The sequence below is a fragment of the Aotus nancymaae genome, unplaced genomic scaffold (genome assembly GCF_030222135.1).
Source record: "Aotus nancymaae isolate 86718 unplaced genomic scaffold, 86718_ANA_hifiasm-v0.15.2.pri h1tg000008l, whole genome shotgun sequence".
NCBI lineage: Eukaryota > Metazoa > Chordata > Mammalia > Primates > Aotidae > Aotus > Aotus nancymaae.
In genome coordinates, this window is record NW_026988419.1 from 64,827,632 (window position 1) to 64,853,845 (window position 26,214).

A 26,214-nucleotide genomic window follows, 5' to 3' on the forward strand; every position below is an offset into this window, starting at 1 on the left:
GATGTTCCACTCCCTGTGTCCATGTGTTCTCATTGTTCAGCTCCCACTTATGAGTAAGGACATGTGGTGTTTGGTTTTCCGTTCCTGTGTTAGTTTGCTGAGAATGGTTTGAGGCCTGTATCTCTTCATCCCCTTGTTCCCTAGTAGGATGGAACTGGAAGGTTCTACCACTATCACTGTTTCTTCTGAGGCCTCTGGATCATCCAGTATTTAGTTTGCTGTGTCAAAGAGGCTTGTAGTTGGTTAGAGGCCTTGAGGAATGTGGCTGGTAACAGCCCGGGGTGGAGAGGCAGCAATGCCGCTGTTCCCCCCATGACTTCCTAGCTCCCAAGTCTAAGTGGCTCCCAGGCAGGGCTGTGTAGTCAGGACCTCTGAGGGCTGACGCTGTCCTGGTGCCAGAGCTCGTGCTGGGGCAGGTAGGGTGGCAGGCGCTGCTCTAGCCCCTTTCCTCCCCCAGTGACAAGCACAGACTACAAAACTGCAGTGGATGCCACGGAGACCTCGTCCTACTTCAGTGTCCAGGGCTACCTGTCCAGGTAGGGGCTGCAGAGGTGGGCTGTGCCCCAGACTGACTTTGCAGGGCCTCTCAGGGAGTGACGGTGCTGGGTGAGGGCCGGGCTTGGGCTGATAGGATGCACACCTGGAGCCTTCCTCCACGCCCCGGTGGTCTCTGTCCACTGAGTCAGCAAACAAGGGCTTCCAATGTCATCCATGCCGGATCTCCTCCACTCCCCTCCTGCCCTGCTTCACGGCTGCCGCCTTTTCTGTCCTCATGCCAGCCAGGAGCAGGAGGGGACAGAGTCCACCAGTGACAAAGGCCAGCTGCCCCAGGTGCTAGAGGAGATGAGAGACCTCCGGGTGGCCCCTGGCACACGCCTGGCCAAGTTCCAGCTCAAGGTGAATGGTGAGAGGGAAAGGCAGTGGGGACATGGCCATGGCGGGATGGAGGTCAAGGAGCTGTCCCCCATCAGCCACAAGTGAAAGGAGACTCGGGCAGTGGGGTCAGGCGGTCACTCATCCCTGCTGTATAGGGTCCAGCCCTGGAGGGTTCTGTGAGCCCCTCCCTGTTGGTGCAGAGACACGAAACTGTGGAAATAAAAGACACAGACACAGAGATAAAGGCAGTTTGGGCCCAGGGTCCACTGCCAACCAAAGCGCGGAGACCTGCAGTGGCCCTGAGTGCCTGGATGCTCTTTTATTGAGTACAAAGCAGGGGGCAGGTAGGCAGTGTGAGGTAATTGTGGTCAGTGATGGGGTCAGGTAAATCACGTGTCTTGGAGATGGGGGGCCCAGGACTTTCACGTAGCCAAGGCGAGAAAACCTCATGCGTCAGCGCTCTTCACATATTTGTCAGAAATGTCAACGACATTAATCCTTGTCTTCTGAGAAAAAGAGAAACCAGGTGCAGAAGCGGGGTGTGAGAGTGGACAGGGAACGTGACTGCTGAAGCACAGCCTCACATAGAGACAGTTGAGCCCCCGGAGGTCTGTGGGCTCCTGACAGTCACCAGCCCTTGCCACAAGAGCATGGAGGAGCGGAGTTTTCTCCTCACTTCCCCAGGAAGGAGACGTCTCGGCCATTTGGACATCTCCTCCCCTAGCTGGCTAAACAGCGGACGCTTTCCCAGTGCTGGCACTGCTGTACAGCCGAGGCACCCTCCAGCAGCCCTTATGAGGGCGTGACAGACGGCTTAGAGCACCTTGCCTAAGGGTCACTTTGTTCACAATGTCACCTCAGTTCCATGCCTCGTAACCCGATAGTCATTAGTAAAATTAAAGGTTATATTGAGTATATATCTTTATAAGTAACTATAAAATTATATATGATTATGTAAAGGAATAACTGTGTGCCTACATTTCTAAATTAATATTTATTTGGGAACAGGCTGTGACTTCAGACCTTTACGATGGTACTTGCAGGGTCCCCCCCACCACATGCTGCCTGGGTGCGGGAGGCCAATGCTGCGCCACTGGTGTTGGGTCTGTCTCCCATCTGGAGGGCACAGTGCCCATGGGTGGTAGCCCAGGCTGACCACTCCCCCTCCAGGAGTGGTCACCTCCCCTGGCCCAGGCTACCCAGCTCCCAGGTTATACTGGTTCAAAGACGGCCAGCCCCTGACAGCATCCGACCACATCCACGACTGACAAGAAGACTCTGCACACCCTGGAGGTCATCTCGGTCACCTGCAAAGATGCTGGCCAGTACGCAGCCTACATCGGCAATGCCACGGGTGCCACCTACTCGTCTGCATGGCTGCTGGTCCAATGTGGGTGCTCCTGGGTCCCAGGCAGAGCCTTGGGCACTGGCCAGCATCCTGGCCAGGGCTGACACCCTGCAACCCTGCCACCTCAGGCCCTCAGTGGGGGTCAGTGGCCATCACCCCTTCGTACAGAGTGGCATGGGTGGCCACAAGTCGGCCCTGCAAGGAGCGGGTGTGCAGCCCTCTGTCCTGACCGATGGGCAGGCTGGAGGTTGAAACTGACCCAGAAAAGTGAGTCAGCCCTGTGGCTCTAGGTAGACCTGCACACAGCCAGAGCCAGTGGTAGCGTGGGACTAGAGATCCCTACTTCCTTATCGTTCAAAAAGTTGTAAGCACTGAGAGATCATTCCAAGGTTCACCCAAACCCGTCCTGCCATTGCTGTGTCTTTCCCCTGTGGCCCCGGGTGGGAGTCCCCTGCTGCTCTGAGCAGTGGCATTCTGTTGTGTGCTGGGTGCGGCGTGGGGCCAGAGTCCATGGCAGGGTGAGGGTGGGTGGTGGTCCACACGGCTTGTTGCCTTTGTCACCTGAGCGTGGGGTTCCAGAGCTCCATGGCCTGGCATTCAGGCGGGGGTTAAGATGTTTGCCTGGGGGCAGTGTTGCCCTCACATTCCCTCACCACGGTGGGTGCAACTGCTGGGCATCCACACAGTGCTGGGTAGGAGCCATGGCGGGGCCCCTGGGTGCCGGGTGTCTGACTCCAGTGTCTCTTTCAGGCCCCAATGAACCAGAAGAGAAGCCTGCATCAGGTAAGGCAGCCCCAGGCAGGCAGGGAGCATCCAGGTGGCTGTGGGTGCTGAGGGCCTGAGCCCAGTGCTGGCTGAAGTGGAGATGTGAGTGGCCACGGGCTGGCTCAGGGAGAGAGCAGCATGGTGCTGTCCAGGTGCTGTCTGTGGAGAGCCACCTGGGGGCCTGCAGGCACTGTTGGGGGCCAGGAGGCAGGCGGTGGGGGCTGTGCCAAGTCTCCAGCAGCTGCCCTGTGCCCTCCAGATGTGTGTGAGCAGCTGGTGCCACCCCAAATCCTGGAGAGGTTCACCCCCAAGAAAGTGAAGAAAGGCTCCAGCATCACGTTCTCTGTGAAGGTAGAAGGTAGGGCCCTTCCCACCCTCGGCCGTGGGAAGATCACCCCTGACATGGGACAGAAGTGCCCCCTTCCACTCACATCTCCCCCAGGGGGCCACAGGAAGGGCTCCACCTCCAGAGGCCCCGCTCCTGATGGGGTACACCTCCCACCCTTTCACCCGCCCTCAGGATGCCCGGCACCCACCGTGCACTGGCTCAGGGAAGCAGCTGAGAGGGGCATGCTGTGGATCGTTCCCAACACTCTGGGTTACACCGTGGCCAGCTTGGCACAGCAGCACAGCCTGGTCCTGCTGGACATGGGCTGGGAGCACCAGGGCACCTACACGTGCATTGCCAGCAATGCTGCCGGCCAGGCCGTCTGCTCCACCAGCCTGCACATCTCTGGTCATGAGTGGGGAGTGGGAGTCGGAGGGCTGGGGCATGGGAGGAAGGCCCTGGGTGGCTTTGGGGTCTCCTCGGGGCACATGGCTCATCACCACCATCTGGGCCAGGACCCTGTGGGACCCCCTTTCTCCTCTTCTCATTCTCCTACAGCACCACAGAGACCCTAAGATGGGTCAAGCCCTGGTGGTGCTGGTGAGTTTCAGCCTCAGAGTCCTCTCTGGGCCCAGGCCCCTGTGGGTTCTGCACCACCAGGTTCAGGGACTTTTCCTGAAGCCCCCGTGTCCTGTTCCTTGCTCAGCCCCTCGGAGGACAGGAGAACCCATTCCCCTCCCATCACTGTTGGGGTGACCTCAGGCCAAGAGTGGGTTGGGGAGGTGGGTTGGGGAGGTGGGCTCGGGCACAGCCCCTGCTCAGGGCTTTGGAGGGACCCAGTCCAAACCCAGAATCAGATGTGCTGGGGTCAGAAGCCCCATCCCGATGGCTCACCCGGTCCTCCTGATAGTGCCTAAGGCAGAGGAGCAGGAGAAAGTGAAGGAAGCACTGATTTCCACTTTCCTGCAGGGGTGAGTGAGGGCTGTCCCTGGAGGCTAGTCCAGTCTGGGTCAGGGAGGCCACTGTAGGAGTGGGGGACAGGACAGCGCTGTCCCTGGGGAGACCACCTGTCCCCAAGCATGTCCTGGCTCTGCCCCATGCAAGCCATGTGGCTTGGCTAGTTCTCTTCCTTCTCTGTGTCTCAGTTTCTCCCTCACAAAATGAGGGCTTCCCTGGGGCCTCTCTGGCATGGAGCCCCGTTCCCTGCAGCCTCCAGACCCTCTTTTTGTCAGGAGCTCAAAGGACGGAGGGTGGTGGGGTCCAGCTCAGGCCCCTCAGGACACTCCTTTCACCCATTTAGGACCACACAAGCCGTCTCAGCACAGGGGTTGGAACCTGTGGGTTTGGCTGACCATGCGGGGCAGAGGAAAGGTATGATCAGGGTGGGTGCGTGCCTGCCAGGGGCCAGGGTGGCTGAGCCCCTGATGCTAGGGACAGGGAGGAGGCTGCCCAGGGGTGGCTGAGCCCCTGATGTTGAGGGGCAGGGAGGAGGCTGCATGGGAGTGGCTCCAGGCCTCAGAGGCCCCTCCTGGGCAGTGTAGCTCCAGGACATCTGCTCATTTAGCCAGGACCGACCCATGTTCTTGTGGCCTAGACTTGAGGCATGGTTAGTGTTGGAGCCACATCTGATCCCTGTGGATCCGGGAGCCTGTGGGGTCCCTGGGCCAGCCCTGGACACGAGCTCACATCCAGAGGGTTGTATAGACACCTGGGTGCCAGGCACTGAGAACAGAGCAGCACAGCCCCGCTTTGGCCCCACAGCTCCTCCTGCAGCCTCATGCGCCGGTCTAGCCTCTGCCAGCTCTGTCCCCGGCACCCCTCATCCACTGTCCCCTGGTGTTTCCTGCTGTGCCCTGTCTCTGGACATTGTCAGCCCCTTGGTCATGCCTTGGCTTGATGCTCATGAGCCAGAGTGACTCCTCATCCTGGTGGGTTCCCACCGGCCCCTGCCCTGCCAGCCACAGTCTCATCATCTCCCTGCTGGACATCAGCACCATGCCAGGGAGGCCTCGGCCCTTTGTTCACCATTGGCTCCCAGGGCCCAGGACCGGCCTGCAGCATGGGGTGCCTTGTTGCACATCTGAGGGGCATGCAGCTGCCTGAGCAGAGCATTTTTACCCCCAGGAGAGCCTCTGGCTGCCAAGGAGGCCCTGGGCCACCTATCCCTCGCCAAGGTGGGCACAGAGGAGTTCCTGCAGAAACTGATCTCCCCACCAAGATGGTATCGGCCAAGATCACGCAGGGTGAGGGGCAGCGGCCCGTGTGCCAGGGTCTCTGGGGTGTGTCCATGGTGGGTGTTTGGCCTGCCCCTGAGCCCTGGAGACCCAGAAGCAGGCCGGGGTGACATAATCCTTGCACCCCCAGCCAAGCTACAGGTGCCCGGAGGCAACAGCGACGAGTCCAAGACGCCATCTGCGTTCCCCCGGCATGGCCGATCATGGCCATCCTCCGGCGTCCAGGGGTCTTCCTCAGAGTCAGAGGATGGGGATGCCTGAGGTGAGGTAGGTGGCTGGAACCCTTTGGGAGCAGGGCAGGGAGAGGTTCTGACCCTCCTGAAGAGAGGTGCAGGGTGGAGGGTGCTCAGGAGGCAGGACTCCCATCAGACTCCAGGGAGGGGGACCCACAGGGTGCACAGGAGGCAGGAACTGGTAAGAACAGGGCCTTCTCTGCACAGGCCCCAGCAGAGACTTGCCTTCTGGGAGGGGTGTTTGGTTCATTCATTCTCTCCTTCATTCCTTCAGCGGAGAATGTGTGTCAGGCTTCTAGTGTCCCAGGCACTCTGTTAGGGCTAGGGATAGGCTTGGAGTGGGGAGATGGTGAACAGGTAATGGAATGTAGGCAGCCCAGGCCTGGAGCCCCCGGGGCTGTGGTGACCTGTGGGGTCGGGGTCAGGCAGGGGAGGCCTCCCACACCCCTGCTATTCTGCTTGTGCACAATGACTCTGGGTAGCCTGGCCCTGGGGCTGGGGATCTTGGCAGGCCTGACTGGCACTTCCGGGGTCCCACCACCTCAGCACCCCCACCCCTCTCAGATCTTTGATATCTACATGGTCACTGATGACTACCTGCCCCTGGGGGCCAAGCAGGATGCCACTGTGCTGCGGGAAGGCCAGTATGTGGAGGTCCTGGATGCCACCCACCCGCTGCGCTGGCTGGTCTGCACCAAGCCCACCAAGTCCAGCCCCTTGCGGCAGGGCTGGGTGTCACCAGCCTACCTGGACAAGAGGCTCAAGGTACTGGATGCCCAGGCAGGAGGGTCCTCAGGGGTCTCGGGGGTCCTGGGAGGGTCATCCAAATGCCCAGACAGGAGGGTCCTCAGGGGTCCCAGAGGCCCTGGGAGGGTCATCCCAATTTGAGCGGCAAGAGCCAGTCCCCACAAGGCAAGGCCAGAGCTCAGCACCCCAACCACAAATTCCTCTCCCTTACCAGCTGTTGCCTGAGTGGGGGGCCACCGAGGCCCCCAAGTTCCCTGGGGAGGCAGTGTCTGAAGGTGAGTACAAGACGAGGCTGAGGTGAGCGGCTGCCGGGCCTGAGGCGGCGGCACTGGCATCCCACCAGCTGGACCATCTCCCAAAGCAGCTCTGGTTCAGGCCCCAGCACTGGAGGTCTTGGGGTCATGGTCACGCTGATTCCTCTGCAGGGGCCTCTGCAACACTGCTCCTGTGTGAGCCTGTTGGGGATGGGTGGGGGCTGAGGACAGTGGAGCAGGCCCAGAGCTGCCTGGGTTCCCACAGCTGCCCTCCCGGCCTCTCGCTGGTGGCACCCAGCTGAGTGGCTTCCTGGTGTTGGGGCCTGCCTTGTTAGAGAGGGAGCCTCTCTGCACCTGCTCTCCCACTTTCTGCGAGCAGGTGACAGACTGCAGGTGGCAGGAGGTGCTTCAATCTAGCAGCTGAGGGAGCCGGGCCTCATGGCCCGCAGTCCCTGTGCAGGAGGCAGGAGCTCCAGGGTCCCTCACAGTGGCTCCCTCCCGCCCAGCTGTGTGATCCAGGAGCTGCTGAGCTCCCAACAGGCCTTTGTGGAGGAGCTGCAGTTCCTGCAGAGTCACCACCTGTAGCACCTGGAGTGCCACCCCCATGTGCCCACGACTGTGGCCAGCCAGAAAGCAGTCATCTTCCGCAACATACAGGACATCAGCCGCTTCCACAGCAGGTGGGTGGGGGCACACAGACACACAGACACACACACACACACACACACACAGCATCCATGCGCAGATGCTCTGTGGGGCCAGGCCTCCTGCAGGTGGGTTGGAGCCAAAGAGGGAGAGAACCTGTGCTGACTTGATTTACCCCTTGGCGCACCTTCCCTCGAAATCCAGACGTGTGTACCTGGCTTACTCATGGGAAGGCCTGTGGCTTGCCCACTGCTGATATGTGCATGCATACCCTCACACATGTACACACATGAACACATACATGTGTGCATGTACCGTCTTTAAGAGCACACACCCATGTGCATGACACATGCACATCTGTAGATGCACACACATGCACACACCCACATACACGTGCACATCACCTATGTGCACACATGGGCATGCCTGTGTACATTATACACGTGGACTCGTGTACATCTCCATGCTTTATGCACACCTATGCACATGCACTTTTGCACACCCTTTCATCTGCACACTTGTGTATACATGCACAAAGCACACAGTGTCTCCTTCCCCCACCACCTGCCTGTGTGTGCAGCCACATGCATGTTCATACACGTGCATGCCTCCACAAATGTGTGCATATGATATTCATGTGTGCTTTTGTACATGGCACACAAACAGTTCCTTGCATGCCCACACCTGTCTGCACACACACTCTCAGGTCCCAGGAGCCACAGGGCCACAGCCCTTGTGCAGGGGCCAGCTTCCTCCCAGAGGTGAGGGCTCAGGGCCAGGCCATGGGGCACGGGCTGAGTCCTGATGCCATCCCCCTCCATGGCAGCTTCCTGCAGGAGCTGCGGCAGTGTGACACGGATGACGACGTGGCCATGTGCTTCATTAAGAACCAGGCGGCCTTTAAGCAGTACCTGGAGTTCCTGGTAGGGTGCGTGCAGGCTGAGTCGGTGGTCGTCAGCACAGCCATCCAGGAGTTCTACAAGGTGCCCTGCCTGAGCTCATGGGCTCCCTCTGAAGGCTCAGTAAGCCCAGCCATCCTCCAAGGCTCATCCTGGCCTGCGTGCATCAGAGCCTCTGCCCACAGCCTCCCTGTGGCCCCCTTGGGCCTCCGTTCTGAAATGGGGGCAGGGCTGCAGATGGGGCGCAGGCGATGTGGGTGGGTGTGGGGTGCTGCCAGGAGTTAGGGGCACGTGCATGAGTCGGGCAGGGCACTGGGCCCTTGGGTGGCTGTGGGGTCTGCACGCTGGGTCTCCTGGCTGGCCACAGGCTGACCACAGCCCACACCTTCCCCAGGGCCACTTCATCATGTGGGAGGGTGTGCCGGGGGGGCTGCATGCCCTGGAAGGGCCACAACTGCCACGTGTTCCTCTTCCACAACCACCTGGTGATCTGCAAGCCCCGGCGGGACTCCCGCACTGACACCTTCAGCTACGTGTTCTGGAACATGATGAAGGTCTGCAGGTGCTGGATGGGGTCCCCATTCCTCGGCTGTGCGGTGATGCCACTGGTCCGGGGTGGCCTGAGTGTTTCCTTTCCAGGGCCCACATCTGTTGGGGACGGTCCAGCCATGTCCCTCCCTGTGCTGACACCCTCCCCAACCCGCAGCTGAGCAGCATCGACCTGAATGACCAGTTGGAGGGGGACGACCGTGCCTTTGAGGTGTGGCAGGATTGGGAGGACTTGGTGCCCAAGTACCTGCTGCAGGCCTGGACGGCCATTATCAAGAACTCATGGGTGAAGGAGATCTGTGGCATCCAGCAACGTCTGGCCCTGCCTGTGCGGCGTGAGCATCCACCTCCCCGGGGGGGCGGGGGCCTAGCTGGGATGAGGCACCTGAGCCTATTCCTGCAGCCACACAGGTCCTTGCCCAGGTGGGTGTGAGGGGTGGGCTCGGTCCCAGGACAGACAGCTCAGCCAGCTTGTGGCGTGTAACAGCTACAGCCTCACGGGGAGCCTTGGGGCTGGGTGTTGAGTCAGCCCTGACCCGAGGTGGGGGACACTGTGGGAGCCCCAAGTACAGGACACCCACCCAGATTGTGTCAGGGGCCGTGAAGGGTCTGGCAGCCAGGGTGTGAACAGGATCTTTCCCCAGGCCCATCCTGGTCTCTGTTAAACACACACCTGCCTCATGCACCTGACTCCAGATGGGGACCTTGGATGAGGGATGACAAGGGACAGTTCCCATAGTGGCCACACTGTTGGATGTGGGGCTTGTGGCACAGGGCAGGTGACCTGCCAGGTGCACCTGGGGGTGCCACAGCCCTACATCCCCCTGCAGAGCACTGAGGGCTGTGTGTGCCCTCAGGGCCCCCAGACTTTGAAGAGGAGCTGGCCGACTGCACCGCCGAGCTGGGCGAGACGGTCAAGCTGGCCTGTGGCGTCACAGGCACACCCAAGCCCATCGTCAGCTGGTACAAAGGTAAACCCAGAGCCGGGGGCCACAGCCTTCCTGTCCCAGATGCTGGCCCTGCCAGCCGAAAGAAATGGGCTGTGAGGGCTAGGAGCCCAGGGTGGGGTTTGGCCAGGTGTCTGGGGCATGAAGGACAGGCCTCATACATCCACTTGCCACCCACTTTCCAGCATGGCAGGGACCCAGAGATGCAGAGGCATGGAGAGGGGGGGAGTCAGGGGATCTCGAGGAGGACTCGGCTCTGCAAAGCTATTAGTCACACGGTCAGGTCTGACTGTGGCCAGAGGGCCCAATTAAAGTAGCGGCTGGGAGAGCCGCCTAGGGAAAGATCCGGGAGGCACTACACACGGGCTTCGGGGTGTCCCTTCCAAGGGCGTCATCTCTCTCAGCGACAGCACATGACACACATGGGGTGGAGCCAACCAGTGGTTTCCCCAGCCCTGGTGTCCAGGGTTTTGCAGATTCAGCCATGGAATCGTGGCTCCCTGCTCTGTAGCGGGCCTTGGGCTCCAGCCCTTTGGGAGGCCAAGCTAGTGCTGCATGGGCCAGGGACCCCGGGAATCTCAGAAATCCATGGTCAGCATAGATGGTCCCATGTGGGAACAGTCATTTTTACCAGCCAGGACATCCCAAGAGCCCGAGGTTACCTCCCAGGAGTGGGGGCCTCTCTCTGGGCAGCATCCATCCTCCCCTGGGCTGGAGCTGTGTCAGGTTTATGCAGCGGAGGGACACAGTTTGGCTCTGTCATCTATCACCTTGGCTGTAATGTCAGGAACCTGCTGGGGAGGGCCAAGAGGGGACCTGGGATGCCAGCCTGGGAGCCACCCTGGGAGCTGGGGGACTGGGCTCAGGTGGCTGTGGACTCCAGGGGTGTGTTGAAGGCTGAGCTGGCCCATTTGTCGATGGGGTGGCTGGCCATGTGGAGAGAGCTTGGTGTCCAGATGTGCGCACCGTTGGGTCTGGACATCTGCCGGTGTGGGGGTTCCATTGACAAAGGGTGGCATGCAGACGGGCTGGGTGGGAGGAGGAAGCACCAGGTCTGGGAGGACCCTGCAGAGTCAATGCCTGTGGGGATGCAGGCGGAGGGGCCGAAGGGCAGTTGGAGAAGTGCAAGTAAGGCTCAGGAGAGGTTGTGGCCAGAGACCACAAATGGTCAGACTCGCAGATCATCTGACCTGCCAGCTGATGCAGACTGCGTGTGGAGGGGTGAGGCCCTAGCACCCAGGCTTGAGAGCTCCTACTTCCAGAGTCTGCAGAGGCGAGAAGAGGCGAACCCAGGGGGAGGAGCAGCCAGGGAGGTGGGGCCCAGGAAGCCAGCCAGGGAGTGGGTAGGGGTGCCCAGGGCTGCCGGGGTCCCTGGAACTGTGGAATCTCCCATTCTACCCCTCATGCATGTGCAGGTTGGCCTGTCACGATTTACACATGTACACATTACACACACTTGTGCACACACTTAGAGACACACACAGAGACACATGGTACATCTCATGCATATGTACATACATGCCACACATGCATTACACATGCATGTATATTAACACTATACATGTACTATACATAGATACACATCACACAGATACTACACATACATGCATGGTATATAATACATATATGCAAATACCACACATGAATATGTATACAGGTACACATATGTACATGCCACGTACACATGCATCATGCACGGTGCACACTACCTGCGCCTATGCAACAACAGATATATACATAGATACATGCAAACATCACTGTGCACATACATGGCTACAGGCACACTACACACAAGTACATCACATATGTACATACTTCACACACGGCTACACATGTACACACACTGCACACATATATAAGTATACATATTAGAGACCACATCTGTGCACACATGGATAGTGCACGCATATACATATGTACACAGCCACACACCATAACACACATGCATGTTCATAAACACTATACACTTGGCCCACCCCAAAATAGTCACCAGCCCTTGCAGGGTCAGGTGTGTGGTTTCCACCAAAGTCCTGTGGCATGCTGAGGGCTGATTTTCAAAAATGGTGAGTCTGGTGGCCATGTTGGGGACAGAACAAGTCCAAAACCCCAAGGGGTGCCTCCCATTGCCAGAGACCCCAGTGGGCAGAATGACGACTCTCAGAAACCCAGAGTGCACGGGAGTCATGGTGTGGAGCCCGAAGGCAGAGCGTGTGCTGCAGCCTGTCTGCTCTCAGCCCACTCAAACCTGGCTGTCTGGGGGGGACCAAGACTTGTTACCAGCACTGCCTTAGGGTCTCACATCGTTACCCACACCCCGGTTTCCGTGAGGAGGTGTTGGAGCCAGGTGTTAGCCACATGCAAGGGGTGCCCCATGGGAGAGAAACTCTGACTCTTAGGAGGCACAGAGCACTTTTGATGGGGCTGCTGGTACATCAGCCCATGCTGTGCTCTGGAGACAGCAGAAGACTTCCTACCTGGGATGCAGAAACAACGTCTCCTGGGAAAGGAGTGGAAGGCTTTCCCTCTGTTGCCCTGTGCCCCGTGTGCTGCAAGGCAGCCAGGGAGCCGGGCATCTCCAGCTCCACGCTCCTTCCTCTTTCCCCTCCACTGTTGGTGTTGTGCTCCATTCTAAACCTGGCTGTGTGTTTGCTCAGAGGTTGAATGTGCAATCTGAATTCCAGGCAGAAGTGTTTTCTCGAAGCAAGATGAGGACAGAGCTGCCAGTGGAGCCCATGGGATGGGCTCAGCGGGGATGGGATGAGAGGCACTGAGGCGTCAGCACAGCTGCTTCCTGTAGTTGCCGTCAAGGGGTGTGGAGATCTGAGGTGGTGGTTACAGGGTTTTTGAAAAAAATTAAAGTTATTTCTGAGCCAGGCAGGGTGGCTCACGCCTGTAGTCCCAGCTATGTAGGAGGCTGAGGTGGGAGGACCACTTAGCCCAGTTTAAGACCAGCATGGGCAACATAGTGAGACCCTGTCTCTAAAAAACATTAAAAACTTAGCTGGGCGTGGCAGTGCACCTGAGGCTGCAGTGAGCCATGATTGCCCCACTGCACTCCAGCCTGGACAACAGAGCAAGACCCCGTCTCTAAGAACATATATGTTAAAGTTCTATACAAATCAGAAGTCAGTGCTGGTCATGCCCTTTGTGATTTAAGCAATCTGTGGCACACACCCGGCCCTACTGGAATGTGAATTGATGCCGTTTTATCCATTTGGACATTACATGTGGGAAGGAGTTCTCCGCACTGAGAGACCTTGCCTTCCCATCCCTCGCCCGGGAAGGAAGCATGCGTTGGCCAGAGAGGTGTGGTCAGTGCGTGTTCACAGCAGGGTGATTTACCTCACATTCTTCAGATATTTGTATTAGAAGGCCATGCACTTGGAGGCACAAGGATGGGGCTAGTGGAGTGGGCATGAGGCTTAGGCCCCTGCTGCCCTGGGGAGACTGTGGGCCACTGTGTTCCCTGCAGGGGCAGGTGCAGGGAGAGGAAGCGTGGAGGGGGTGTGGGCAGTTATTCTGAGAAGGGGCTGAAGTCCCTAGGCTGGGCAGGAAGGAGTGAAGAGGGGTCAAGTGCGTGAGCTGGGGTGACCAAGGGCTCAGCTGCCCCTAAGGGATGGCCTCTGTGGTGCTCAGGTCCCTCAGCCTGGCTCCTGCCTCGAGCTAGTGGCCAAGGTGGACAGAAAGAGAGAGTAAGAGACAGAGACAGAAAGGCAAAATGCACAGACAGAAAGAGAGAAAGGGAGACAGAACAAGGAGACAGACAGAAAGTAGAAATAGGCAGAGACAGAGGCAAAGAGAGGTTGAGCCCGAGATGGGAACACAAAGAAAAACTGAGACAGAAACGCAGTGCTAAGGGGAGCTCGAGTCAGCCTCTGCATCCAGGGTTGCAGGTCAGCCTGGAGGCTGGACCCGGCCGGGAGCCTGGCCCTGAGCCACAGCTGTGGGCCCACCATCCCCTCCCCACCCATGATCACAGCCACCAGGCCAGGCCCAGCGTCTCGGCCCTGATGGGGTGAGCCCTCGGGGTCCCCACCTGAGTGATGGCTCCTGCTCATCCTTTCCAGATGGGAAGCCAGTGGAGGTGGACCCCCAGCACATCCTCATCGAGGACCCCGATGGCTCGTGTGCCCTCATCCTGGACAGCTTGACCGGTGTGGACTCCAGCCAGTACATGTGCTTCGCAGCCAGTGCCGCTGGCACCGGCAGTAGCCTGGGCAAGATCCTGGTGCAGGGTGAGCCCGGAGGCCTGCCCAGGGGAGGAGCCGCACTGACTGCCCACCATGGCAGGCCCGGCTGCAGCGAGGATTGCCGGGGGCTCATAGAGGGTATTGGCAGGTGGGACCTGCAGCCCTTTGCTGGCATCACCCTCAGCGTCATCAGGGCAGCTCTCTGTGTGTGACTGTGTCTGTATCTCCCTGTCTGTATGTCTCTCTGTCCTTTGATCTCTGTGTCGGTACGTCATTTTCTGTTTCTCCATCTCTGTCTTTATCTGTCTCTATCTCTGTATTTCTCTGTCTCTCCATCTCTGTATCTTTATCTCTGTGTCTGTTTCTCCACCTCTCTCTCTGTCTCTCTGTATGTCTTTCTGTCTCTGTCTCTCCCCTCCACAACCCCACAGTCCCACCATGGTTCATGAACAAGGTCCGGGCCTCGCCCTTTGTGGAGGGAGAGGACGCCCAGTTCACCTGCACCATTGAAGGCGTGCTGCACCCGCAGATCAGGTGGGGCCCAGGCCTGCCTGGGGATGGGTGTGGGGGCTGGCTCCTGCCTGGGGCACAGGGCATGGACAGCGTGTTCCCAGGTCAGGGGTGGGCTGGACATGGCCACCAGTCTTCAGCTGAGAATGGTCTCTGGGGACTCTGGATCTTTCTGGATGTGGGCCCCTCAGCCAGGAGGACACGGCCAGGCTGGGTCTTGGCTTCTGGAAGGGTGGGCTAAGGACCCTGGGGGTCTGGGGGCAGCACAGTGTGGTCCTGAGCACAGGGAGCACAGCCGGGGGTGGCCCTCAGACAGGACATAGGCAGAGGGTGGCCGGAGCCCTACCTCATGTGCCCTCTGGGCAGATTCCAGGTGGTACAAAGATGGGGCCCGGCTGACCCCTGGCAGCAAGATCCAGATGCTCAGTGATCCCCGCAGCAGCCTGCTGGTGCTGGTGATCCAGGTAGCCAGCGAGGAGGACCTGGTGCTCTATGAGTGTGAGGTGAGTGGTGCAGCAAGGGGCCTTGCCCTGGGGCCCAGGCTCTCCTTGCCGGCCATCCTCTGGGGTGTCATCATGGAGGGGCTGAAGAACCCAGGAACTGTCCTTAAGGTGAGGGAGGGCCTCTCAGCAGAGGCCACGGAACACCATATCCACTGCTACACACTGATGATAGGCCAGAGGCCACCAGGCCACCACTGTCATCCCCTTATCACAGGTGGGGGGCCATCAGGCCACTGTCATCCCCCAGTCATAGGCCAGAGACCACCAGACCACTGTCACTCCACATCACAGGCCAGAGGCCACCAGGCCACTATCAACCCCCATCACAGGCTAGAGGCCACCAGGCCACTGTCACCCATCACAGGTAGAAAGCCACTAGGCCACTGTCACCTCCCATCACAGGTGAAGCCACAAGGCCACTGTCACTCCATCACAAGCAGAGGCTACTAGGCCACTGTCACTCCCATCACAAGCAGAGAGAAACCAGGCCACTGTTGCCCCCCGTCACAGGCCAGAGACCACCAGGCCACTGTCACCTTCCATCATGGGCCAGAGGCCACCAGGCCACTGTCACCCCCCATTACAGGCCAGAGACCAGCAGGCCACTGTCACTCCCCATCACAGACCAGAGGCCATCAGGCCACTGTCACCCTCCACAGACCAGAAACCACCAGGCCACTGTCACTCCCCATCACAGACCAGAGGCCACCAGGCCACTGTCACCTCCCATCGCAGGCCAGAGGACTCCAGGCCACTCTCACCCTCCATCAAAGGCCAGAGGCCACCAGGCCACTGTCGCTCCCCATCACAAGCAGAGGGCAACCAGGCTACTGTCACCCCCATCACAGGCCAGAGGCCACCAGGCCACTGTCACCCTCCATCACAGGCCAGAGGCCACCAGGCCACTGTCACCTCCCATCACAGGCCAGAGGCCACCAGGCCATTGTCACTCCCCATCACAGGCCAGAGGCCACCAGGCCACTGTCACCCCCATCACAGTCTGGGGGCCACCAGGCCACTGTCACTGTCATCCCTGGTCACACCACTGCTCCATGCCCTGGCCTTATTCTTCCTCTGCCCTGAAGCCTCTCCTCTGCTCCCATGTCAATCTGGACGCCTTGTTCCCTGCTTCCCTGGCCATTTCAAGGATGCCACTTGGTTTTTGCCTTTAGGGGGCCTGGTGTAGCCTCATGAATTTTGTCGTTCATGTCAAATGGAGTGTCAGTAATCCCATGCAGCCTGGCCCTACTCAGGTGCCTTTTCCCTGTGGAGACGTCCAGTCTGTGGGTGGACAGAGCTGCCTTCTGCTCCAGCCCCTGTATCAGCAGGGCCCAGTCCTCCGGTCTGTCAAGGCCTGCAGTGGTCAGGGTGGCTGTGTGCCAACTGCGGGCGCCCCGGGCTCCAGACTCTTCCCGGAGCACTTGTCTGGCCACCACCCTCCCGTGTGGTGCTCTCGCTCTTGAAGCAGAGACCTGGCTCTTGACTTGCACTGCCTAGTACCATCACTACTGGCCATACATGGGGATTTACATTTAAATTTAAATCAGCTCAAGTTAAATCCAAAGCTGGGTGCTGTGGCTCACGCCAGCAATCCCAACAATTTGGGCAGCCAAGGCAGGAGAATCGCTTGAACCCAGGAGTTTGAGACCAGCCTGGGCAACATATTGAAACCCTGTCTCTTAAAAAAAAAAAAAAAAAGACATTAAAAAATGAGCCAAGCACAGTGGTGCACACCTGTGGTCCCAGCTACTTGGAAGTTGAAGTGGGAGGATCCCTTGAGCCCAGGAGATGAAGGCTGCAGGGAGCTGACCTCGTGCCACTGTACTCCAGCCCGGGTCACAGAAAGAGACCTATCTCTAAAAAATACATAGAATTAAATTAAAGAGTCTATGCCCCGGCCAAATGTTCCATGCTCAGAGCCACACGTGGACAGGGCAGACGGAGAGCATCCTTGACACTGCAGAGGCCGTGGGGCCGTGTGGGTCCCCCAGGGATGCTGAGGCTGGCCGAGGCCCTTCCCCTTGGGGGAGACACACCAGGGTGGGGGCTGCCCATGCTCCCAGCGTGGCCCCAGGGAGAGGGCCCTGCCTGTGGGGAGCCATGGGCTCTGAGCCGGCCCTCTGTCCTTGCAGCTGGTAAACCAGCTGGGCTCTGCAAGGGCCAGGGCGGAGCTGCGCATTCAGAGCCCTGCACTGCAGGCCCGGGAGCAGCACCACAGGGAGCAGCACCACTGGGAGCAGCTCGTGGCTGCCACGGAAGGTAAGTCCCACCCCTGCCCTCACCACCACAGCTCAGACCCAGGCTGGACCCTCACGGGCCTGGCCGTGTCCTGCGGCATGAGATTCTCACCCCTCCCAGTCAGGATCTGCCACCTGGAGGACTCTGGAGGAGGAGCTGGGCTGACATCTTGGGGCAAGGAGAGCCACAGATGGGAGATGGGAAGGCTGCCGTGGGCCACGTGCAGGTCCCAGGTCCCAGCCCCTGGCTGGAGGCAGCACCTGTGTGGGCTGGTGGAGGGCGGGCCCTGAGCCCAGAGCCCTGGTGGAGGTAGAGAGGCCACTCTGGGTGGATGTCATTCCCAAAGCCCTGCTGCCATCCTGGGGAGGGGAAGCGTGTGTGTGGAGGCCAGGCCTATGCCCAGGGCAGCTCGCTGGCAGCGGGCAGATTGCAGCAGGAACAGTAGGAAGGACATCTCTGTGGAGGCCGGGCAGCTGGGCCCCAGCTTGGCTTCCAGGAGAAGGGGCAGGTATCAGGGGCCTGGCCCCTCCAACTCAGGGTAGGGCTGGCGGTGGAGGCACCTGGCCTGGTCTGGGGCTGCTCTGGGATCCTGGGACAGCCTTGGGCTGCAGAATGGCCTCACCAGGGATGGAAGGTGAGGGATGAAGTGTTGGGGGGATCAGCAGGGATGGAGGGAGAGGTGGGGCGCATCACCTCACTCCTCCCGGATGCTTTGTTCAGGGCAGGGGCAGCCAGGGTGGGAAGGGGGTCATCGGGCATCCATCGTGGGCTCCCAGTTGGAGCTGCCCCTCTAGACAGGTGATGAGCCTCCCATCCCTGGGAACATGAAAGCGGAGGGACACCTGCTGGAGCCACAGCTCCCACTGTGGATGGGTTGGAACGTGTGTCCTACAAGTCGTAAACACTGGCTACTCCATCCCAGCTCAACTGTCTCTCGGGGCACAGTGTCTGAAAGCCGGGTGCCCATCTGGGTCCCACAGAGTTTGGCCATCTTTGATGCCCTCCATGACCCTCAGGGAGACCCCTCCCTTGCCGGGCAGGAGTCCTTGTTCCTCCGCCCCCACTGTGAGTGCCCCACATCTGACGTGTCTCTGGGGCCCCGTGACCTCCATCAGCCCCACAACCTGGTGGCCACAGCACCTCACAGAACCGCTTCTGCAGCCACCGCACTCCAGCCTCTCATGAGTCCCGTTTCTTGTGGCCACGGAAGTGCCAGCAGGGACACATGGGGCTGCCTCTTGCTGGTGACAGGAGTGTCCTTTGCAGTCATAGCAAGTCTCTCTCTGGGTCTGGAGGAGGGGTGGCAGGGAGAGAGGCCACCCGTGCTGGACAGGGCGGCGGCACCTCAGCGTGAAGAACCTGGAGCTGGCGCCAACGCCTCCCCGCTTCTAACCCCTGCCTGCTGCTTCCTCTTTAACCTGGCAGCTCTGCAGCCCGAACGGGCCCTGCCCCCTCACTCGTGAACCATGCTGCACATGGCTGCACCCTTCCCATGGTTGCAAATACCCAGGTCCACAGCCGATCAGGTGGCAGTTTAGGTCCATGAGTGATGGTGCCCGGAGTGTATGGGCCCAGAAGCACCAGGCTTCAGCCCCAAGTGCAGGGAGGATGATGGGGGAGGCCCTGGGTTTTCCATCACTCTGTGCAGTTTCCATCACTGGCCAGCAGGTGGCGGACACACCAGCTTTCTCTGGGGTCAGGTTAGTCCAGGCACACAGAGCCTTGGCTGAGCACAGGGGCTCACACCTGTAATCCCAGCACTTTGGGAGGCCAGGGCGAGCAGATCACAAGGTCAGGAGTTTGAGACCAGCCTGACGACATGGTGAAACCCCGTCTCTACTAAAAATACAAAAATTAGCCAGGTGTGGTGATGCACACCTGTGATCCCACCTACTCAGGAGGCTGAGGCAGGAGAATCTCTTGAACTCGGGAGGCAGAGGTTACAGTGAGCCGAGATCATATCATTACACTCCAGCCTGGGTGACAAGAGTGAGACTGTGTCTCAAAAAAAACCACAAGCAGCGTTTTGGTTGGATTGCATTCTCTCCTCCCATGAGCGCTTTCTCTCCGTGTGAAATACACACCTACACATACGTGAACACGTGCATGCACACACAGAAATGCACAGCACCGGTGGCTCCCACCAGATGTGGGTAGTCCCTGGCATACATGTGCCCCTCCTCTGAGATGGGCGTAAAGCCTTTCTCCACATGGCCGTCTAGCAAAGCACACAGTGCCCCACCCCAACCCAGAGCTGTGAGGCTGTGCACCCCAGGCCACATCACTTGACTTTTCTGGGCCTCCTGCTAGGGGTGGTGAGGAGGGTCATGGAGATGCGAGGCTAGTGGTGGCCCATGGCCTGCCCACTAGCCAGCTGGCCAGGGATGGGAGGCGCCATCTTTGTGCCCAGATGATTCTGCCCAGGAGCTGCAGGGGAAGAGTTCTTGAGGTGACTGGGAGGAGGAGCTGCCTGATCCCAGATGCATCCCATCCCATCACCGGAACCGCAGGCCTCATCCTGCTGGCTCTGGGGAGGGAAGCAGCCAGGAAAAGCAGGAGAGACTATGGGGTGTGTGGACCGAGGTTGCTCCTGTAGGGAGATTGGGCTGCCCGCCCACTTGGAGCTCAGGACTCTGTGCAGCATTCCTGGGGCTGTTCTTGGCAGGACTTGTGTGGCCTCGTGCCACAGAGCTCAGATGTGCCACTTTCAGGACTCCAGAGTCCCTCCCCCTGAGGATTTTTTGTAACAGAGGCCCTGAATGTCTCAGCCTCAGTGTGGCTGCTGGCTCCCTGTGCAGCCACAGGCCATTGCTTTCCCTTCCAGGACTCGGCTTCTATGTCTGAGAAGTGGGATTGTAGGTCTGACAGTTTCACAGGGCTACCTCGGGACATAGGTCAAAGGAGAAGCTGGGATTTCTGTGCAGGGAGCATAGGTAGGGCCCTCATTCTCCCCACAGCCCCTGCAAAACCCTTGTGAGGGACAGAGAGTCCCACCTTCATGAGGGGATGCACTGTCCTCAGTCCTCATTCTGCAGCCACTCAGAGCAGGCATTGTCACCTCCACATCAGAGACCAGGGAACTGGGGCTCTGAGCAGACAGCCTGGCCAGGGACAGCTTAGCCGGTGACTCCACTGTTGTGCCACTCAGATAGCTCAGCCCCCAGCCCTGGCTGGTCTGTAACCCTCACCATTCCGACTGCCTTCTTTATAGTCACTGAGCAGGAGACTAAAGTCCCCAAGAAAACTGTCATCATGTAAGTGCAGGCGTGTTTCTAGCCTTCCTCTGACTGCTGTGCCTCCTGCATGCCACTGACCTGCCTGCAGCATGCCCGTGTGGCCCAGCCACCTGCTTGCTGCCCACCTGCTCACATAACATTCACCCTCTGACTTCCAGCACCGTCCAGGTACCCACAGTCACTCCACACTTCACCGCCCTGTCCCCAGGCCCTCAGCACCCTCTGTGGTCCTCACCCTCTGACTGCCAGCACCATGCAGGTACCCACAGTCACTCTACACATCACCGCCCTGTCCCCAGGCCCTCAGCGCCCTCTGCCAACACTGTGCAGGTACCCACAGTCACTCCACACATCACTGACCTGTCCCCAGGCCCTCAGCGCCCTCTGTCAGCACTGCGCAGGTACCCACAGAAACTCGACACTTCACTGCCTTCCCCAGGCCCTTAGCGCCCTCCATGGTCACACCTCTCCTGCAGTCTTGGCCACTGAGACCCTTGGGTGGGTGCCTTCCAGCTCTGTGGGCCTCCTGGCCTTCTCTGCAGGGTGGACACGGGGTCTGTGTGTGGGCAGCAGCCCTTGTCTCTTGGCAAGAATAAAGTGGCTTCCTGCATACCTCTCTGACTCTCCTTGCCTCTCCACTGCACGGTCCTGGGTCCCCTCCACTTGCAGCCCTCAAGGGAGCCCCTACCCTCACCAGCCCTCAACTGTAAGGTCCCTGGCTGGCCACTGCCTGTGGGGTTCCCACCCATTCTAGGGTCCCCAAGTGGACCTGAGGCAGCTGCTTCCCATCAGGGGCCATGCAGCCACCAACAGGGACACAAGGCATGGTCAGAACAGCTAATCACAGTCCTTCCTGGCATGCTGGGCACCAGGCAGGCCTTCCCCAGGCCTGGGCAGCCAGGGAGGTTGTCATGGCAGATGCAGGGATGCGGTGACCCCATGGGATTTGGGCTCTCAGCATCAGGGGTCAACTTCATTGTTTCTGGCTGGACAATTCCAGCACGAATAGAGGACGACCCCAAGCCCTCCAGCCCTGAGGCTGGCCAAGGGGTCCTGCCGACCGCCTTGGAGTGGGGAGGGTGGGGAGGAGGGTGCCCTGGTCCTGTAGAAAGCAGCCCGTGTCTCCTCTCCAGGCTGTTGACTGGGGGTGCAGCAGGGGCTTGAGTACACAAATGAGGAGGGAGGGTTGGGGCAGGTGACCTGCTGGACCCAAGTGTGAGGTGCCTGGGGGCTGGTGGCCAGGTCAGGTCGGGGGAGGCTGCTTAGGGGGAGCTGCCAGTGGGGTCATGCCCAGCAGGGCTCCGGAGGACTCTGGCCACAGCAACGGGCCAGGTTGGGTGGCCGGGGCAGGGTGGTAGGCAGAGAGGAGGGCAGATTTGGGTGACAGGTGGAGGACAGAAAGCTGTCTGACAGGTGAGTGCAGGCAGAGGCTGCCCTGGGAGGGAGGGACCATCCCCAGAGAGGGCCGTGCCATGCTGCCGGGACACCCACCAAACCCAAGCTTCCTCTAATCTCGGCTTGGCATCAGACTGTGCCCAGGTTCAAGGAGAGGCCAGCTCTGGTCGGGGAGTTGTGATCAGTGGCAGAGCCAGGGCCAGGGCCAAGTATTCAGGCCCGGCGGCTTCCCGGAGGTGGTGACACTCTCCTGAAGGCACCTGGGGAGGACGGGCCTGAGGTTTCAGGGGCTCTAGGAAGAGGAAGTGCCTGCTGCAGTGTGGGTCTGCAGTTCCTTCCCCTCTCTGTCCCAGGCCTCCACCTCCAGGCAGCCTCCTGCGGGGTGTGGGTCGGGGGTGGAGTCCAGTGTCGGTCCAGCTGGGCAGTCTCGAGGTTGGGGACAAGGTTCCTAGAGCCCCCTCTGCAGGCTATAGCCATCCCGGACCCCTGGGCCTCAGCCCCTCTGCACTCATCTGCCACTTCTACAGATGCCACCCTGGAGAAAGTGGACCAGGAGGTCACATCCATCCTGGAGTGACTGCTGGGCTCCAAGGTGCCAGGGCCTTCCACAGGGGACCTCACTGGCCCTGGCCCCTGCCCCGGGATGGCACCTGCACTCCAGGAAGCCGGCTCCCAGCCCCCAGTCACCGGAACTTCAGAGGCACGCGGTGAGGCCCAGATGGATGCCGACCACAAAGACCCCCAGGGGCTAACCCCAACCCTGACTACACCACGAGGGCTGCCGATCCCATGGGCATGAGATGCCAGGCCCCAGTGACCCCGACTTGGAACCCCAGTGGCTCCATGCACTGGGGGCTCCTGGGCAAAGCCTACTTCTTGCTTGGCCTCAGTTTCCCCATCTGAATCAACGCACAGAATCGGTTCTGGAAGGTTCCTCCTGCTCTTAGTCTGTTCCAGAAGCCAGAGGATTCCCATGGTTGGCCTGTGGTAGCCAATTCAGGTGCCCCGTGCTCCTCAGTGGAAGGAGGAAGGGGAGGGGCGTGAGAAAGAACAGGAGGAGAGAGGGGAGAAGTAAGAGGGAGAGGAGGGGGGAAGAGAGGGTCAAAGGAGCAGATGGAGGAGGGGGTCAGAAGCAGCCAGTGACCCAGACAGACCAGACCAGACTGGCTGCTAGAGAGCCCGCAATGTGTGTCACCCAAGCTGTTTCCCCCAGGTGTCTGGAGCCTGTTATGACCCTCGCCCCTTCCCCCAGGTGCATGGGGTCTCTGTTATCACCCACGCCCCTTTCCCCAGGTGTCTGGGGTCTCTCTTATCACCCACACCCCTTCCCCGAGGTGTCTGGGGTCTCTGTTATCACCCACGCCCCTTTCCCCAGGTGTCTGGGGTCTCTGTTATCACCCTCACCCCTTCCCCCAGGTGTCTGGGGTCTGTGTTATCACCCTCACCCCTTCCCCCAGGTGTCTGGGGTCTCTGTTATCACCCTCGTCCCTTCCCTCAGGTGTCTGGGGTCTCTGTTATCACCCTTGCCTCTTTCTCCAGGTGACTGGGGTCTGTTATCACCCACGCCCCCTCCCCCAGGTGTCTGGGGTCTCTGCTACCACCCTCGCCCCTTTCCCCAGGTGTCTGGAGTTTCTATTATCACCCACGCCCCCTTCCCCAGGTGTCTGGGGTCTCTGTTATCACCCACGACCCTTTCCACAGGTGTCTGGGGTCTCTGTTATCACCCACACCCCTTCCCCCAGCTGTCTGGGATCTCTGTTATCACCCAAACCCTTTCCCCCAGCTGTCTGGGGTCTCTATTATCACCCACGTCCCTTTCCCCAGGTGTCTGAGATCTCTGTTATCACGCACACCCCTTTCACCAGGTGTCTGGGGTCTCTGTTATCACCCTCGCCCCTTTCCCCAGGTGTCTGGAGTTTCTGTTATCACCCACGCCCCTTTCCCCAGGTGTCCGGGGTATCTGTTAGCACCCTCGCCCATTTCCCCAGGTGTCTGGGGTCTCTGTTATCACCCACGCCCCTTTCTCCAGCTGTCTGGGGTCTCTGTTATCACCCACACCCCTTCCCCCAGCTGTCTGGGGTCTCTGTTATCACCCAAACCCCTTCCCCCAGCTGTCTGGGGTCTCTATTATCACTCACGTCCCTTTCCCCAGGTGTCTGTGGTCTCTCTTATCACCCACACCCCTTTCACCAGGTGTCTGGGGTCTCTGTTACCACCCTCGTCCCTTTCCCCAGGTGACTGGAGTTTCTGTTATCACCCACGCCCCTTTCTCCAGGTGTCTGAGGTCTCTGTTATCACCCTCGCCCCTTTCCCCAAGTGTCTGGAGTTTCTGTTATCACCCACGCCCCTTTCCCCAGATGTCTGGGGTCTCTGTTATAACACACACCCCTTCCCCAAGCTGTCTGGGGTCTCTGTTATCACCCTCGCCCCTTTCCCCAGGTGTCTGGAGTTTCTGTTATCACCCACGCCCCTTTCCCCAGGTGTCTGAGGTCTCTGTTATCACCCACGCCCCTTTCCCCAGCTGTCTGGGGTCTCTGTTATCACCCTCGCCCCTTTCACCAGGGGTCTGGAGTTTCTCTTATCACCCACACCCCTTTCCCAAGCTGTCTGCAGATTCTGTTATCACCCACACCCCTTTCCCCAACTGTCTGGGGTGTCTGTTATCACCCTCGCCCCTTTCCCCAGGTGTCTGGGGTCTCTGTTATCACCCACGCCCCTTTCCCCAGGTGTCTCAGGTTTCTGTTATCACCCTCACCCCTTTCCCCAGGTTTCTGGAGTTTCTCTTATCACCCACACCCCTTTACCCAGCTGTCTGGAAATTCTGTTATCACCCACACCCCTTTCCCCAGCTGTCTGGGGTCTCTGTTATCACCCTCGCCCCTTTCCCCAGGTGTCTGGAGTTTCTGTTATCACCCACGCCCCTTTCCCCAGGTGTCTGAGGTCTCTGTTATCACCCACGCCCCTTTCCCCAGCTGTCTGGGGTCTCTGTTATCACCCTCGCCCCTTTCCCCAGGTGTCTGGAGGTTCTCTGATCACCCACACCCGTTTCCCCAGCTGTCTGGAGATTCTGTTATCACCCACTCCCCTTTCCCCAGGTGTCTGGGGTCTCTATTATCACCCTGGCCCCTTTCCCCAAGTGTCTGGAGTTTCTGTTATCACCCACACCCCTTTCCCCAGCTGTCTGGAGTTTCTGTTATTACCCACACCCCATTCCCCAGCTGTCTGGGGTCCCTGTTATCACCCTCGCCCCTTTCCCCAGGTGTCTGGGATCTCTGTTATCACCCATGCCCCTTTCCCCAGCTGTCTGGGGTCTCTGTTATCACCTACGCCCCTTTCCACAGGTGTCTGGGGTCTCTGTTATCACCCTCGACCCTTTCCCCAGGGGTCTGGAGTTTCTGTTATCACCCACGTCCCTTTCCCCAGGTGTCTGGGGTCTCTGTTATCACCCACGCCCCTTTCCCCAGCTGTCTGGGGTCTCTGTTATCACACACACCCCTTCCTCCAGCTGTCTGGTGTCTCTGTTATCACCCACGCCCCTTACCCCAGCTGTATGGGGTCTCTGTTATCACCCTCGCCCCTTTCCCCAGGTGTCTGGGGTCTCTGTTATCACCCACCCCCCTTTCCCCAGGTGTCTGAGGTTTCTGTTATCACCCTCGCCCCTTTCCCTAGGTGTCTGGAGTTTCTGTTATCACCGACACCCCTTTCCCCAGGTGTCTGGGGTCTCTGTTATCACCCACGCCCCTTTCCCCAGGTTTCTGAGGTCTCTGTTATCACCCACGACCCTTTCCCCAGGTGTCTGGGGTCTCTGTTATCACCCACACCCCTTTCCCCAGCTGTCTGGGGTCTCTGTTATCACCCACGCCCCTTCCCCCAGCTGTCTGGGGTCTCTATTATCACCCACGCCCCTTCCCGCAGGTGTCTGGGGTCTCTGTTATCACCCACGCCCCTTTCCCCAGCTGTCTGGGGTCTCTGTTATCACCCTCACCCCTTCCCCCAGGTGTCTGGGGTCTGTGTTATCACCCTCACCCCTTCCCCCAGGTGTCTGGGGTCTCTGTTATCACCCTCGTCCCTTCCCTCAGGTGTCTGGGGTCTCTGTTATCACCCTTGCCTCTTTCTCCAGGTGACTGGGGTCTGTTATCACCCACGCCCCCTCCCCCAGGTGTCTGGGGTCTCTGCTACCACCCTCGCCCCTTTCCCCAGGTGTCTGGAGTTTCTATTATCACCCACGCCCCCTTCCCCAGGTGTCTGGGGTCTCTGTTATCACCCACGACCCTTTCCACAGGTGTCTGGGGTCTCTGTTATCACCCACACCCCTTC

The 26,214-nt window shown here is 59.5% G+C and overlaps 1 protein-coding gene across 1 annotated transcript in view; it reads left to right on the forward strand.

The window, feature by feature from the left end:
* Positions 1-26,214, forward strand: part of LOC135273592 (obscurin-like) — a 64,712-nt gene that overhangs the window by 26,363 nt on the left and 12,135 nt on the right. Inside the window, 25 exon segments of the mRNA XM_064372781.1 lie at positions 458-536; positions 780-904; positions 2,071-2,137; positions 2,139-2,266; positions 2,975-3,007; positions 3,249-3,347; positions 3,510-3,728; positions 4,228-4,288; positions 4,618-4,688; positions 5,442-5,525; positions 5,528-5,560; positions 5,682-5,818; positions 6,349-6,549; positions 6,746-6,828; positions 7,292-7,465; positions 8,137-8,452; positions 8,724-8,762; positions 8,764-8,883; positions 9,036-9,213; positions 9,736-9,849; positions 13,893-14,060; positions 14,447-14,549; positions 14,899-15,028; positions 17,161-17,287; positions 22,425-22,601. Of these exon segments, the coding sequence (XP_064228851.1) occupies positions 458-536; positions 780-904; positions 2,071-2,137; positions 2,139-2,266; positions 2,975-3,007; positions 3,249-3,347; positions 3,510-3,728; positions 4,228-4,288; positions 4,618-4,688; positions 5,442-5,525; positions 5,528-5,560; positions 5,682-5,818; positions 6,349-6,549; positions 6,746-6,828; positions 7,292-7,465; positions 8,137-8,452; positions 8,724-8,762; positions 8,764-8,883; positions 9,036-9,213; positions 9,736-9,849; positions 13,893-14,060; positions 14,447-14,549; positions 14,899-15,028; positions 17,161-17,287; positions 22,425-22,601 (3,066 nt within the window).